This window comes from Dromiciops gliroides, chromosome 5 (genome assembly GCF_019393635.1).
Source record: "Dromiciops gliroides isolate mDroGli1 chromosome 5, mDroGli1.pri, whole genome shotgun sequence".
Taxonomy (NCBI): domain Eukaryota; kingdom Metazoa; phylum Chordata; class Mammalia; order Microbiotheria; family Microbiotheriidae; genus Dromiciops; species Dromiciops gliroides.
In genome coordinates, this window is record NC_057865.1 from 155,979,257 (window position 1) to 155,996,156 (window position 16,900).

The following is a 16,900-nucleotide window of genomic DNA, read 5'->3' on the forward strand; positions in this document are numbered from 1 at the left end:
CATCTCTCTCAGACTTTACATTCAGTAAATTAGCTGAGATGATAAAAGAGAGAAATCAATGTGAGAAGGGCTTCTGGAGTACAGGCATACCAACAAACTGTTGATAGAACTGTGAATTGGAAAGCATCTTGGAAAGAAATGTGAAATTATGCTTCCTAAAAGTCACAAAAAGTTCCATGCCTTTGACAAAGAGATCCCACTGCTGGGTATTTATACCAAAAAGGTTGAAGAAAGAAAGAAAAAAAACCCAGCCCTATATGCAGCAAAATATTTATGGTATATAAATATGATGGAATATTAATTGTTGTTGTCGTTGTTTGTCCTTTGTCTTTGAAGAGAACAATGACATCAGGGAGTTTATGTCATGACTTGCAGTGAATAGGATTTAATTGAACGAGAGCTGTGCAGAGTCACCAGCCTAACTCTCTTCTCCAGAGCCATCTAGGTCCAATGGCAAGATATACATCAGAGTGATTGGTGATAGCCCTGGATATTTGAGGCAATCAGGGTTAAGTGACTTGCCCAGGGTCACAGAGCTACAAGTGTCAAAGTGTCTGAGGCTGGATTTGAACTTGGGTCCTCCTGACTACAAGGCCAATGCTCTATCCACTGTGCCAGATGATTATGAACAATTTACGGAAGCCTTGGGGGATGTGAATTGGCATTGAGTGAGAGAGAACTAGAAAAATAATATAAGTAATGACTAAAACAATGTAAATGGAAACAAATGAGAACGAAACTGAAAACTCTTTAATTAAAATGAGCAAACTTGTCCCTGGAGTGGAGTTAAGAAAAGTCACCTCTTTTTTCATAGCAAAGTTGGAAGACAATGGATATTGAATATTTCATATGTTCTTTTGCTTAATTACTTTCCCTTTTAAAAAGAAAACTTGGTAATATGGAATAATTCTCTGATAAATTGATGTATGTATATTTATATGTATTAAATATTTATATATTTAAGTTACCACTGATATCTTTTGGTTTTTACATCACCATATTATCCCACCTACCTCTTCCCCTCTTTGCAAAGAAATACACACACCCATATATATATATATATATATATATATATATATATAAATCTCATTTGATTCTCAGAAAACACAGATTGTTATTGTAAAAAACATTGTTAAGTAGATGCCACTATTGTCCTTATTTTATATATGAAGAAAGAGGCTGAGAAAGTTTAAGTTACTACCTGTGATAATAATGCTATTAGTAAGGGTCTGAGGCAGGATTCTAACTCAGGACTTGCTGATATAAAATCCAGCATTATACCCACTAGGCCACTTTGTTAACTCAATTAAATGGCATAATGAAGGTACTATTAATTCTTTTGTTTCAGAACTGGAGTGTAATCTCACTCATTAAATCCACAGGAAATTAAGTGCCTACTGGGTGTAGGTATCATGGTGTTAAAATGGGTATACTAACTACCTTGAGTTGCTTAACCCCCACTCCCACTCCCCAATTATCCAGCTGAGAAGAGTTATATAAGAACTGGTTGTATTTGCTAAGATACAAAGTAGTTTGTCATACCAACAATCCTTTGCGGTGACTGAAAATAAACCTAGCTGGAAGTGCAGAAATCAGCAACTCAAGCCAATTGAGTTCATACCACCTTTGAAACAGACCCTGACCCATTTGATGGTTTATGGACCTTCAAGAGACATCCTTATCTTCAAAGACTCCCCTAAACTGTTGGTTATGGAGCTTTCAGACACATCCCATTTTATGTTTTTTTGGAGACATCTTCTTACCTTATTGTTTGTGTTCAAGCCTTGAACTGACAGCACTGCTTATCACCAAGAATTACTTCTGATTTATGTATCAAAGGACCACAGCTCTGACACCTGGAATTCCTCATTCCTCTTGTTTCCTGGATCCACCCTCCCCACCCCTGGGAATGGGGCTTCCTGCCTAGGATCTTCCAAAATTCCCACTTTTTTCTCTTTCCTTTGTTAAAAGAAGTATAAATTCCTCACTTTTTCCAACTCCTCTTTGAACAGATGAGAACACTGACTCACTGTTCCAGCTTGCAAGCCCCATCTCAGGCAATAAATGCATCTATAATCTGTCTAAACTATGATCAAGCTCTGATCTCATTCCAGGTCCCCCTTTTTGGACCTGGGATTTCTTTGGTTTTAACAGATCACAGGGTTTATTATTATTGTTAACAATGGATACAAAAGCAAAAAAGAAACTTGCTTTTCCTTTAAGATCTTAGAATTAAATGATACCATAAGTTCATCAAAATACTTATGCCATTTTATATTTATGTACATATGTGTGTATGTGTATGCATGTGTGTATGTATATATGTATGTGTACTGTAAAAACTTTGCCTTGAAATCTTAATTTCTGTATGAAAACATTTTTTAACTTTTACCTTGTTTCCTATGATTTGAGGAGTCTATGGGAGGGGGGTGGAATCACACAAAATTTTATCTTTCCAATGCATGTATAACAATGTTTTAAATGAATACATACAAAAATATTTCTCTGTACAACAGTATGAATGCAACACAATTGTTCTTTCCAAGTGACTCATCTTTTCCCCTGTGGTTCTCCTTAGAAAACAATATGAATCAAACTATGAAATTTTCATGAATTGAATCTGCATAATTGGTGACAAGGCTTTAATTTATTTATAGCTTTCACTGAAATGGCAATAGTATCATCAAAGATAGCAACCTTGTATTTAGTTTCACCTTTTCAAAATATAGGAAGGAAAAATTTCTGGAAAATGAGAAAGGTATTACAGGGAACTAAAAAGGTATCCAAATAAAAATTCACAAGATTAAATATTTGTGTTTTCAATGTTTTAAAGCAATATTATCCAAATAGTAATGCAGCATTTCTATTTACCATTAATGTATTTTCCACTAATTAATTTATCTACTGAGAAATTATTATTTAATAGTGTGACATATGAAAAGTTTGAGAGACATTGTTTGTGAGTAAGTAATCATTGCATTAATCATGCTAGCAATAATTAATAAAAGGGGTCAGTGATACTCTCAAACACCAAAGACCTTCGTGGAACCCACTCAATGCTTAAATACCCTGAGAAGAATGGGTGTTCCTGAGGATGACAATCAACTCTGATTGGTTAATAAGTAATGAGAGAGGGGCAGCTAGGTGGTGCAGTGGATAGAGCACTGGCCCTGGATTCAGGAGGACCTGAGTTCAAATCCAGCCTCAGACACTTAACATGTCCTAGCTGTGTGACCCTGGGCGAGTCACTTAACCCCAATTGCCTCACCAAAACAAATAAACAAAAAAACCAAGTAATTAATATTGTGAGAGGTGGGCTTATTCTAAGGAGCTCTGATCACTCAGTCTTGGTGAAAGAGATTTATCTATATCCATATCACCCAACCTAGGGTAATTTAGACAAAAGGGGAATCTACTTTTTCCCCAAACCTGTCTGAGTAAAACACAATGGGCTAGAATCTATCAATTCACCTAGACTAAAATGTCTTTACCTTTTGAACAGATCTGGGTTTTTCAGTTGGGTCACTTTTGCCCAAGGTTTCATCTCATTATGAGCCTTGTACTTCAAATATACCTACAGGGACTGATTTCTAAATGAGGAAAGGAAAAGGAAAAAGCTTAGTTCTAATTCAATAATTGTCTATTAATACAGGACAGAAATACTCATTTCTCTCAATAGATACAATAGAATTCCTATTCAAATGAATGAGGAACAATATTATTTAATATATGAAGTAATCCTAAAGTTCTCTCCATTTTAGATACACACACACACACACACACACACACACACACACATACATACACACAAAATAAGAATCTCAAAAGTATCCTCTCTTTCCCTGACCTACATCAAATACTAGATGTCTAATCTTGGACAAGTCACATTAAACTCTGTAGGCCTTATTTCCTTATCTATAAAACGAAGGGGCTGTAGTAGTTCCTTCCAATTCTAAAAAACTTATTCTAGCAATTCACAAGAATTAGGCTATTTCGGAAGTGATTTCTTGCCACACTACAGCAGTCTTTAGAATATCAAGCTTGGAGCTAACCTGGAAAGTCAGTCATTGATTTACAAGGTACATGAGACTTCCTATCTGAGTTAAACATTGTCACAATTCCTAGGACTTTTCTATGTTTGGCTGACCCATGGGATTTACTTGGACTTCTCAAGCTGACTATCCAGATTTGATTCCCTGCTTCATCTTGACCTCTAACTTCCTAGTACTCCTGAAGTCTTTGCCATTCCCTTGATTTGTACCTGACCATTATTGCATGCCATTGTCTTTGTTTTCCCAATTATGGCTTAAATGTTGATTTTCCTCAGTAACTCACCCCTCCCTCAATGGTGAGACAATTTTCTTTATTAGCTAGACCCTCTAAACTTAAATTTTTAAAAAGAGCAAAGAAATCGTTTCCCACCTTCCCCCCTAATTTTGTCAGTTTTGGAGACCTTCTACATCTCCATTGTTTTTTGTACTACCAGTAGGTGCCCATCTACATGTTGTGAACAATAAGGCATTAAAATATCTTCTTCACCAATTGGCCAAGGATCTTGAAATTCCTGCTTTTAGACAATGGAGATTTTATTAAAATCTAAAATATCTTATTAAGGAAAAGGGAAACAATGCATTGTTAGTAAACGGCAGTATAACCAAAAATTATTATATTAGTCATCTAGAAAAACCTACAGGGAGCAGAGAACAAATTATGGAATTGAAAGATTGGGAAAGGTAAAAAGGCACTGAGCCATCATTAAGCAAGTAAAGGGTGCCTCACCAGGACATTTACCCTAATCATACTGGATGACTGTCTGTATGTCTGTATAATTAGAAATGTTCCTTTGAGGAATAGGGCAGAAGATGATGAGTTCCGGTGAGAAACTCCTTTGTTATTATAATTTTGTCAGTCTGGGCTCTAATTAAAATGATTATGAAATGTATCTATTTATTATATGTAGAAAATCACTGTATGCTGAGGTGTTGAGCACAGACTAGTCTTCTAAACTGACCTTTTGGGGATATTTACTACCTGACTTTGGCACTTTCTGTCCATCAAACTATGACTCAAAAACCAAACACCTACAGTTCAGGCGCCTACCCAGACCGGACTCTTAAATTTTAGCCAACTCAGACAAACAGCTATAGAAGAGTTGGATCAGATCACTCAATCAATAAATCGACAAGAATTGTTTTAAGCACTTATGCTAAATTCACTGGCTTCTGAAAGAGCTATGAATTTAAGATAAAAGTATACCAGGGCTTCACTAGAGGAGTAACAGATAACAAGTAAGGGATGGGTAAGCCAAGTCACTTATTTCTTATGCCTGTTATATCTTTATGCCTAGCTTCAAATGATACCACTTCTCATAATTTGACTGTATGTGATTTAATATTTTATTTGAGTTATTATCATTTTAAAGACTAATTTCTTAATCTTTTACCAACAGTTTATTATCACTTATTCATTATATTAAATAAATTTTGATTCAATGAACATTTATCAGGTATCTACTACCTAATAAGCAATTCGGCTAGGAAACACAGAAATAAAAAAATTAAAAAAGACAGACTTCACCCTTTAGTGAGCTTGCAATTTAATGGATGTGGAAGAATGTAATATACATGCAAATAAATACAAGAAATACAAGTTAGAATGTGATAAAGGAAAGTAGAGATCCATTCTAAGGAAACAAAATATTTTGGAGATTAAAAAAAAAACAACTTACAATGTGGATATCAAAGAAGGCTTCACAAAGGAGATTACAATTATCCCTTACACATCTTGAGGGTTAGGAATAGAGTGCCCTTCACCTCTGCCCCCTTCCAGGATCTTGCAAATCTGCCTAAAACATTTTGGCTTGCCCTTCTCTCTCTCTCTCTCTCTCTCTCTCTCTCTCTCTCTCTCTCTCTCTCTCACACACACACACACACACACACACACACTAATAGTATATATAATGAATTTCTGAGTTTCTAAATTTTTTTCTGTGTCTTCTGCAGCTTCTCCAAAATTCCTCCAGAATTAACATAAAATTTCTTATGGTTACCAGCTATATATCGAAACTGCAATGGGGAAAGTTGCAATGTGGAAGGGAAAATGGTATACCTGAAATAAGCCTTTAAGACAGAGAAAAACCCCAATAAACTCACACAGTGCAGTCCAAGTATTGAAAATTGCCTGCAGAGTTGAAGAGGCAGGAAAATGAAGCTGAAAATTCAGAAATAGCTAGTTGTCCTTCTTAGCTGGTGTATAAAGTAAATGAGGGGATTGAAATAAAATAAAGATGTAAAGTAAATATATTTACTATAATATTCATATTATTATATATAATGTATTGCATAGAACATATTATAATTTGTAGTAAATATATGTGGATGTATATACATATGTAAATACATATAAACACATACATAAACACACAAACACACACTGTTTAGAGACAAAAGGAATTTCAGAGGTTTTCCATTCCAACCATTTTGCATATTAGAAAACTAAGGATCATACAGGTCAACATACTTGTCTAAAGTCCCATATCTAGCATGTAGTGGAGCTTAAACGCTTAAGAGTTTGCTTTTCCAGAAGCCACGGTTCTCTGGCTTCTAAAGAAGCTCTCTTTCCATTCCCTCTTTGTGCCTTTGAGGTAGATTGTGGAAAGCTTTAAATATCAAGCGAAGAAATCATTAATTCTTCCTACAGACTGAAGGAACCTACTAAAGATTTTGTGTAGGAAACTGCCATTTTAAAAGGATAATTTGGGGGCAGCTAGGTGGTACAGTGGATAAAGCAGTGGCCCTTGAGTCAGGAGTACCTGAGTTCAAATCCAGCCTCAGACACTTAACACTTACTAGCTGTGTGACCCTGGGCAAGTCACTTAACCCCAATTGCCTCACTAAAAAAAAAAAAAAGAATTGAAAAACAGGTTCAAACACTGACTAGCTGTGTGATCCTGAGTGAGTCTCTTAACGTCTATTTGCCTCGATTTCCCCATTCATAAAATTGGGATGATAATAATATCCCCTATTTCCCGGGGTTTCTGTGAGGATAAAATAAGCTAATACATGTGAAGCACTTTGTAAACCTTAGAGTACTACATAAATATTTGCTATTATGATTGAAAAAGAATACTGGCCACTATATAAAAGGTTATGTTAGGCTATAATCTCTCTCTTTCGGCAAATCACAATACTTATTTGAACCCAAACTGCCCTGGCCCAAAGTGACACAGACTCAGCAGAATGTCCCAGGAATATATCCTGTTCATACCCCTATAAAATGATGCCTCAGGTCAAAATTATTCATGAGAAAAACCATCATAAGGCTGACTCCTTGGGTTCCTCCCAGCATGCTGTTTTTCTGGCTATTCTCCAGGTTTAGACTACACTTCCCAATCTCTGCCCAACCCTCTAGGCTAATGAGATATCTGAAGTCTCTTGGCTGAGACTTCTGTTCCTTCTCTCAGTTCCTGCCCTTCCCCTTTCCCCCTTCCAGGCATGTTTCCTCTTTCTAGGCCAAATTCCCTTTAGTTAGTGGCACAGCTCCCACACCCAACAATAAGGGAACCACTACAGACTTCCTTACCTTAATTGGGAGTAAATTCCTATAATTATTACAGAAGAAACATGGAGCAAATCAATTGCCCCCATGAATAACAAATAGCTTTACAAAAGGAGAGTTTATGGCAGAATCAAAGGAGGGACCTCAGAGAGTAAATTTTACCCCTTAATAATCCCCTCTTACAACATCCCTGAAGCTGGGGAGAGAGAACTAACATACTATATATCTCCATGCTCTTTTCTCAAAATGCTCTGATTTTTCAATGTTGTTCCTAAATTTGTCAGAAAATACAATACTACAGGTATGGTCTGACTGGGACAGAGTTGTTTTTGTTCTTGTTGTTCAGTTGTTTCAGTTGTGTCTCTCTTTGTGACCCTATTTGGGTTTTTCTTGGGAAAGATATTAGGGTGTTTTGCTTTTTCCTTCTCCAGCTCATTTTATAGATGAGGAAACTGAGGCAAACAAAGTGAAGTGACTTGCCCAGAGTCACACAGCTAGTAAGTATCTGAAGTCAAATTTGAACTCAGGTCCTCCTGACTCCAAAGCCTGGCGATCTATCCACCTATCACAGTAGAACTTTTTACTTTCTGCATTTTGAAAGATAATCGGGGCAGCTAGGTGGCACAGTGGATAGAGCACCGGCCCTGGAGTCAAGAGTACCTGAGTTCCAATCTGGCCTCAGACACTTAACACTTACTAGCTGTGTGACCCTGGGCAAGTCACTTAACCCCAATTGCCTAACAAAAAAAAAAAGAAAATAAGATAATCTTCTCTGTGCAGCACAGGAAAGCATAATTTATTTTAGACAGCCATATCACATTATTCAAACATATTGAACAGGCAGTCCACTGAAACCCCCAAATTGTTTCATAGACATTGATGTCTATCTATAGCTACCTCAATCCACCAATAAGGTGGATTTGGGGAACCCAGAATATAGGCCTTTTAATTTATCTCTGTCAAATTTCATCATATTCGATTCATTCATTAGATACTATTGAGATCTTTTTATATGACATATCCTCTAAAATGTTAGCTGTACTTCTCAACCTTCTGTCACCCACACATTTGACAAAAATACCTCCTATTGCTTTATCACATCATTGTTGAAATAGTTGGATGTCAGGAGACCAAAGACAGTTCCCTCTCACATTTACAATCTTCTTTATTGGATATTAAAACACCTCGATTCCAGATATTCAACCTATTCCAAGTTGACCTAATTGTACTGTGTTAGCCTCTTTTTTCTCCATCTTGACCCCAAGAATGACATGAATAATCTGTTGGAACTTGAGTAATGTGCCATCCACAGGATTGCTCTGATCTACTAATCTCATGACTCTGTCAACCAAGAACAATTTCTGGTGGAAAAATATCTTTACTTCAAATATATTTGATAAAAGGCTGATAAATGAGATATATAAAGAACACCAGTATATAATACCAAGAACCATTTCCCCCAATATATAAATAGTAAAGGATATGAATAGCTTTCAAAAGAATAAAATATCAACAACACTATAAAAGATAACTCCGAATCACTAGTAACAAGAAAGTGAAGTAAAAATCAACTGTGAAGTTTTAATTTACACCCAGGAAATTGGAAGATGATTAAGGAGAAAAAAAAACAGTAAAATCTAGAGAAGCTGGTTACAGGAAAAGAAACACTAATATACTGCTGGTGGTGCTACAAATTAGTTCAATAATTTTTAGAAAACTTTAAAAATAATAAAACAAAAAATAAAACAATAGTTTTTGGGTAAATTATGTGAGAAAAGTCACTAAATTCTCTACACCCCAAGAGAATAAAAGGCAGAAACAAACTTTACATATAAACAAAAATATTTATAAAAGAACTTTTGTGCTAGCAGAAATCTAGAAACAATATAATTTCTATTAATTGGGGGTGGGGTGAGATAACCAAACAAATTGGGAATTCAAAGAAATACAGGAAAAATAAAGAAATCTTCTTGCCTCTACTTGTTGAGCTAAGGAAGTGTAGTTATAAAAAGTCTCATAACGCTGTCAGACCTGGTTTCTGTGTCACTTGTTTATTTGGATAAGAATTCTATTTGTTGGGGCAGTTAAGTGGCACAGTGGATAGAACACTGGCCCTGGAGTCAGGAGGACCTGAGTTCTAATCAGGCCTCAGACACTTATTAGCTGTGTGACCCTGCACAAGTCACTTAACCCTGATTGTCCCCCCCCCCAAATAAAATAATTTTGTTTCAAGTGCATGTTCATGGGATTTGGCAGATGTCCAAAGGCCCCACCTGGAGATTGATTTAGAACTGATTGAATTGGGTGAGACTGACTGAGAACCTACTTAAGGTTGATTAAAGTGAGACCACACCTGGCTGGCCCTGAGTGGGGTGTTGTTCTCAGAGGCTGTGAACTACATATCAACAGGAGACCACCCTCAACCAATCAGCTTGAAGGACCTCCCCTTCTGGGGGAGGGGGACAGGAAGTAAGAAGGGAGGCTGGCTCCATGGCTCTGGCCTCTTTCCTTCCAGAGTCTTGGGTTGGTGGCTGAGGAAAGAAGGAGTCAATTCTGGACCCTAAGGTAGATAGGCTTTGGCTATCTTTCTCAACTCCACGTGTTCTATCTTTACTAATTTCTAATATACTTTAATAAATGCTTAAGGCCCAAACACTGTTGCTGAAGTTTCTAATTTATAAGTAAATCTTAGCTAGTTTCCCCCCACACATACACTGGGGGAGGGGGTGGTGGTGGTGGAGGTGGGGGAAGGTAAGGACACACACATAAGATTTTAAATGTCACATGGGAAAAGGGGAGAACAGGGAAGTTGCATTTAGAAATGATTATATTAAAAACCACAAAGCATCAATAAAACATTCATTTAGAAACATTGATTTTTAAAAATAAAAGTCTAAAATTAAAATAATAAAAAAATGTTAAAAATAAAAAAAGGAAATGAGGCTAATGTTGTCTAGTCTGTCCTAAATAAAACATTTTAATCTGGTTAGTGTCACACTTGAGAATATAGTTTAGAATATAGTTTGACATTTCTGTTCTACAGGAAGCCTATCCCAATTACTAGTGCCTTTGCTCTCTTAATTATTTCCTATTTATCCTGGATATAGCTTGTTGGTACATATTTGGTTGCTTATTGTCCTCCCGTTAGGTTGTGGGTTCTGTGAGAAGAGGGAATGTCTTTTGCATCTTTTTGTATGCCTATAGGTTAGCATAGTGCTTGGTACATGGTAGGCACTTAATAAATGCTTACTGACTGCCCCTACAAGTACACTGTGCTAAAAACTCAATTACAGGGTACTCTTGAACAAGCCAAGATATTTAGAATATTATTTCTGTCTTTTCTCTCAAAACAATGATTCAATCTGCTCAGTCACCTGGATCTGACAGAAATTCATCATGCCCCAACACAGAAAGAAGCAAATAGAAGCTAATCACAATCATAATTCCATATATGTAACTAGATGCATCCTTTGTTCTTCTTGTCACTGATCTCCAGATTTCTCTCTGAATTTCCCCACCCACTTGGCTTTCTGGTTGGGCCTATAACATGACAAGAAACATATCAGCTTTGCTTACTGCTAATTCAATTTGTCTGAGAAATATTCTGTAACTGTTATCTGCAATCTTTGCCCAGATTTCAAATTTGATGCATGCATTTATTTTTTTTTCATTTTAGAAATTTATTTTCCTAAATTACATGTAAATACAAATTTTGACATAAAAAAAAAATTTAAGGCTTTGTGTTCCAAATTCTCTTCCTCCCTCCCTCCCCCCACCCAAGAACTCAAACAATTCAATATAAGCTATACATGAGCAGTCATGCAAACATTTCCACATTAGCCAGGTTGATGCATGCATTTCTTCTGAAAACATTTATTCACTCAATTGGCATTTCAGCCTTTCCAATTTTGTCTTTATGGACAGAAATGACTTATCCATTTTTAAAATATAAGAATTTGATACAATGACAATTATACATTCACCTGTTCATTGAACCGTCCATGAAACTTCTTTTCAAATGTTTGCATGTACTTGACTCAGTCAAGGATCACTATATATAAATTTATTCATGTTTACTGGCATTTCTGTGCTACTCAGTCTCCATGACAGCTTGATCTGACCTCTTCACAGGCGACCAATCAAATTCTTTGCATGTTTTACTACATTCTTTCATAGTTTCTAATATTATTTATATATATTTATATATACATACATATGTGTAGATAAATGTGTATATATGTATGTATGTGTGTATGTGTGTGTATGTGTATATATATATGTATATATATGTATATATATATATACACACACACACACACACACACATATATAAATTCTTGTTTCTTCTTACAGTTGTTATAATTCCCTTGCTAACTGACATTTATTTTTTGCTAGGTACTTATAGTTTTTTTGGAAGTTTTCCTTTCCAATGTCATCCTCTGCTTGTTGCATTTGACCATAGGTTTGTTAAATAAAAATTTTGTCAGGAGTTCTAAGGGAGACTTTGCAAGACAATCTGAAATCTTTTATTTTTTTTTTTTACTCATTTGTTTTCATGGAATATGTGTTTGTGCACTTTGTATTACCAAATACAAACATTCATTTGTGTACCATGTCACCTTTTTATATAGTCATGTTCTCATGGTACACAAGAATACATTTTTATTAATTCTGACAGATTATTGAAAAATAATCTGAAAAGTGTATTGTGTATTGTTTTAGTAAAACATAACCCAGACAACATCGGTGAAACAGAATAGGCACTTAAGATGACTACTTTGTTGTTTTGGTTTTTTTTTTAAGTTTTGTTTGTTTGTTTGTTTGTTTTGCGGGGCAGTGGCTTTTAAGTGCCTTGCCCAGGGTCACACAGCTAGTAAGTGTCTGAGGTCAGATTTGAACTCAGATCCTCCCAACTCCATGGCCGGTGCTCTATCCACTGTGCCACCTAGCTGCCCCTATGTATGAATTAATTTCTAACAGATTCCTTCAAAAATTATGTTTTCATCTGTAAAGAATTGTGATTTAGAAGGCCCGGCATGCCATGGCCGGGCTCAGGTGCCGGGCCGGATGCCTACGTGGGCCTGGCCAAATTATAATGATGGGAAGCTGGGTGAGGGCAGTCAGGTGACCTTCAGCATGCAGAAGCTGGAAGGCTGGCCCTTCTACAACTGCCTGTTAATTCTGTCAATCAGGGCTGCCAGCCAATTAGCTTCAGGCTGTGTGTGTGGCTGCCCTGTTTCCTGTGAGGGAGGTAAGGAGAAGGGAGGAGAGATTCACCACTCTGGTGTATGAGCTGGAGAGAGATGGGACGCAGCTATGTGCTCTGCTGAGCTCTGGGTGGTGGTGTGATTGTAGGTCATATAATTTTCCTTTCTCCATTCCCTTTTTCCCTTGTCTTTAATTCTACTAATCTTACTTGTGTTTTAAGTTCGTTCTTGTTAATAAACCCTGTTCTGTTTTTGAAAGAGACAGTTAATCTTCCTTGCCCCAATATTGTCAAGACCTGCCTAATTAACACTCCCCAATTAAAATTTGGCCCCTATAGATCTTTCTTCATACTTGTGAGAAACTGTGTTACTATGAATTATAATAATAAGACATAATTCCTAAGTGAAATTGATTTTCCTAAAGTGCAGGTCTCACCATGTCAATCTCCCCATACTCTCATTCAATAAATTTCAGTGACTCTGTTACCTCCTGGATCAAATATAAAATTTTCTGTTTGCCACTTAAGCCCTTCATAATGTGGAGTCTTTTCTACCTTTCTACTTTTCCCACATCTTCCTTTCCTTCCCCCTTATGTCTAAAAGATGTAAGCAAGTACTATAAGAGCAAACAAAAGTTTCCTTTATTTAGATACTAAAGCAAATGAACATTATATGCTTTAGCTCCTGTAGAACTCGCTCATTTGTCAGAACAAATAAATTACAGATCTTGATGAAGTATGCCATCAGCTTTGACAATTTCAGTTTTCCCAATGAGTTCATCTTTTGATTGTAACTTACATCTCGAAGTTGAGTCACTCCACTTGCTGTCCTTGCCAGTGTGACAAGTTCATCTTGCATCTTATCCACCCATGACTTAATGCTGCAGATGAGAAAAGAGAAAGAATGTCCCATCAGATCAATGGCAATTGACTGTGAAGTTCACAAATGCAAATAGAAGCTGACAGTTTATACTATGTGGCAGATCGATCCTCAAGTCCCCTTGATATGGAAAGGAATCTATTTTCAATAGACTTTCTTTTCCCTCTTTGCTTCCTTCACCCTCCCCTCTAATTACATAAGTATTGGCTTGTTTGTTTGCAGGTTATTCTGTAAAGATTCAAAAATAGCTCAGAATCAATGAAGTTGGGGAATAGCTTAGAATCACAGAACCATAGGATTTTGGAGGTAGAGAAGGATCTTAGAAATCATACAATCCAACCCAGGGGATAGAATCCTAGGCCTGGAGTTGGGAAGACCTAAGATGAAATCTGGCCTCATAAACTTACCAGCTGTGTGACTCAGGCCAAGTCAGGGCTTTGTCTATCTCAATTTTCTCAACTCGGATAATAATTGTATGCACTTCACAGGATTATTATGAGGATCAAATAAGATAATATATTTGCAATATGCTTAGCATAGTGCCTAGCATATACTAAACATTTAATAAATCCTTCTCCCTTAATTTTCAGATGAGAAACTAAGACTATTTAAAGTGATTTTGCCAAGGTTATATGGCAAGTGTGAGTAGTGATGGGAGCTAGGGCAGCTAGGTGGCACAGTGGATAGAGCATCAGCCCTGGAGTCAGGAGGACCTGAGTTCAAATCTGACCTCAGACACTTAACACTCACTAGCTGTGTGACTCTGGGCAAGTCACTTAACCCCAATTGTCTCACAAAAAAGGAAAAAGAAGAAGAAAAAGACGAAAAAAAGTAGTGATGGGAGCTGTAGAACTTAGATGTCCTGATTCCAAGACATACAGAAAAAGAAAACAAGCATAAAACCTCAAGTACCTAATTTTTATTGAGTCCACAATGTTTTAGGCATTGCACAGAATTTATCAAAGGCCATTCATTCTATTTCAGTTTAAATTTAAAAGCAATAGATGTAGGCATTTTTAGCTGTACTTAGAGGATATTCATGTAAGCCTCCTAGATTTAAAAAAAAAAAACCTCTAGGAGTCCAAAAACCTAAGTATCAGTCACTACTCTTCTACTTAGGAGCAGTATGGCTTAGTAGAAGTCTCTTATCCTTTTTTTTAACATCACTTAACTTCCAGCTCATTCATCACAAAGATGGGAATAACAATGTCTACCTCACAGGTCTGACATGAGTCAATGATAAAATATGCTATGTGAAACTTCTTTGAGAAATAAATAAAATGTTACTCAAAATATAAAGTATAATTATAATTATTACTATAAGGTGGATACATTCTATAATTATTGTATATGTGAGATATTTTTGTGATAGGCTTATAATACACATCTACATTTAAGAAAAATGTCCGAAAATCAACAGACATTACTTTCCCAGGAATGCTGACTTTTTTTCTCATGAAACTTTTACCTATTTGAGAAGACTAGCAACAACTCATAGAGCCATTGCTAATGTCAGTAGCTCTATGATTATTTTGTCAGTCACATATATGGAATGCTAGATTTACATGTCTATTTTCTCCTCATAATTCAGTCTATTTTTGCTGAATTTGAAATGAATTCTACATTTTTGTATCAATAGTAGTTTGAAATCCCTTTCTTTTTGTTTCATGAGATTAGGGCTAAAAATTTACTTCCACTCCCACACACATACTAATTAGTATGTGGCAAGATAACAAAAGGCAAGGGAAATGATTCTGGGATTAAATATGTATTATGGATGACTCACACATAGATAAACAAGTGTAGATTATAGAGAAAATACTAGTCGTTTCTTCAAATAGGTAAAATTTTCAAGAGGAAAAAATCAGGAAATAGAATTCCTGGAGAAATTAGTTACTTAAGAAATTATAGTTTGAAAAAAATGTTAAAATAGCAAGAAAGAGTTAAATATATGCCAAAGAGTTCATGGATGAAATTATAAAAGAGATAAAATAACTGAAAATAAGACAAATATTTGAATTAGATATAGGATAAAAACAGTAAAACTTGGAGATGAACTTACAAAATTAGGAAGAATATGATGATTTCAGTGAGAATTATACATAGATACATTAGCAGAAAAGCAGGTGAAAAAATCAAAGAAAATAAAATTGAGAAAATGGCAGGATTGAAAGATTATTTAAAAAGGAAAGTAAAGTGAGCAAGTTAGAAGAATTAAGTAAAAAATGTTCATAATTTTTTCATATACTACAATATCATTTAGTGGTATTCATGATGATTTGTATATTTAATCTCAGCTATGTTATAAGCATTAATCTATATGCCTAGCATACTTTTTTTTAGGAAAAGTAATTTTGTCTATTTTTCAAAAAATTTATATAACTCATAAATTACATTTTGAGTTGGTAGTGGTAGTCATCTTAAGTTAGACTGATGAAAGCAACCAGGTTCTTATGTATCCACTACCTCATATTCTTAAGTAGTTACAATCAATCATATGGCATGCTTGAAAGACAGACATGAGAGCTTGCCTCCCTGGATATGATCTGTTTAGTCAGAGGTTAATTTCAGGTTGATTATGTTCCTCCGCGGTTCCCAGGATCATAGAGAAAGGAAGAATTTTTGAAATCCATTTGGTTGGAAAATAAAAAACCTGAATAGGCTTATATAGAAATAAATTTAACTTGGGTCTAAAATTTTGATTAATGCAAAACTTGATCAACTGCCAGTCATCATGATATTTGTCTTGCTATTAGACTTCAATGACTCTGAAAAAAAAATGAGGCTAATGACTTTGTTCAGCTCTGCCTCGGTTAAATCTAATTCATGCACAAGTCAAAACATCACCCCATGATGTCATTGATCCTCTTCAAAAACAAAGGATGAACAACAATGCAAAAAGGAATTAATATAAGATGTAATCAAAAGGTTACATCTGATCCCAAGTAAGCACATCATCGCAACTAATATTCATTGAAGTATCATTATTTTGCCTGAAAAGCAATTCAGGCCCCTTCTGGCCCCTTTTTTGTCAAAAATTCCCACTGAAAAAAGGAAAGAGAATTACAAAATAAAGGTACAAATGCATTGAAAATTAAAGTGATGGAGATCATATAAATTCAAAGATCCATCCTAGTTCTAATTTTCATTCAGAGATATAGAATAATCACAGAAGAAAGAGCATCATATGATCAAAGTTCAAGATTACTCTGCCACAAATAAGGTATGTGACCTGAAGCAGAAGTTATTTTACCTCT

The 16,900-nt window shown here is 35.7% G+C and overlaps 1 protein-coding gene across 4 annotated transcripts in view; it reads right to left on the reverse strand.

Annotated features, from left to right (window-relative positions):
* The window catches only part of CACNA2D1 (calcium voltage-gated channel auxiliary subunit alpha2delta 1), a 720,406-nt gene that overhangs the window by 578,551 nt on the left and 124,955 nt on the right, over positions 1 to 16,900 (reverse strand). For all 4 annotated transcript variants that reach the window (XM_043965811.1, XM_043965813.1, XM_043965810.1 and 1 more), the window contains exon 2: positions 13,563 to 13,644. In XM_043965811.1, coding sequence (XP_043821746.1) covers positions 13,563 to 13,644 — 82 coding nt within the window. The remainder of the gene's footprint in view (positions 1 to 13,562; positions 13,645 to 16,900) is intronic.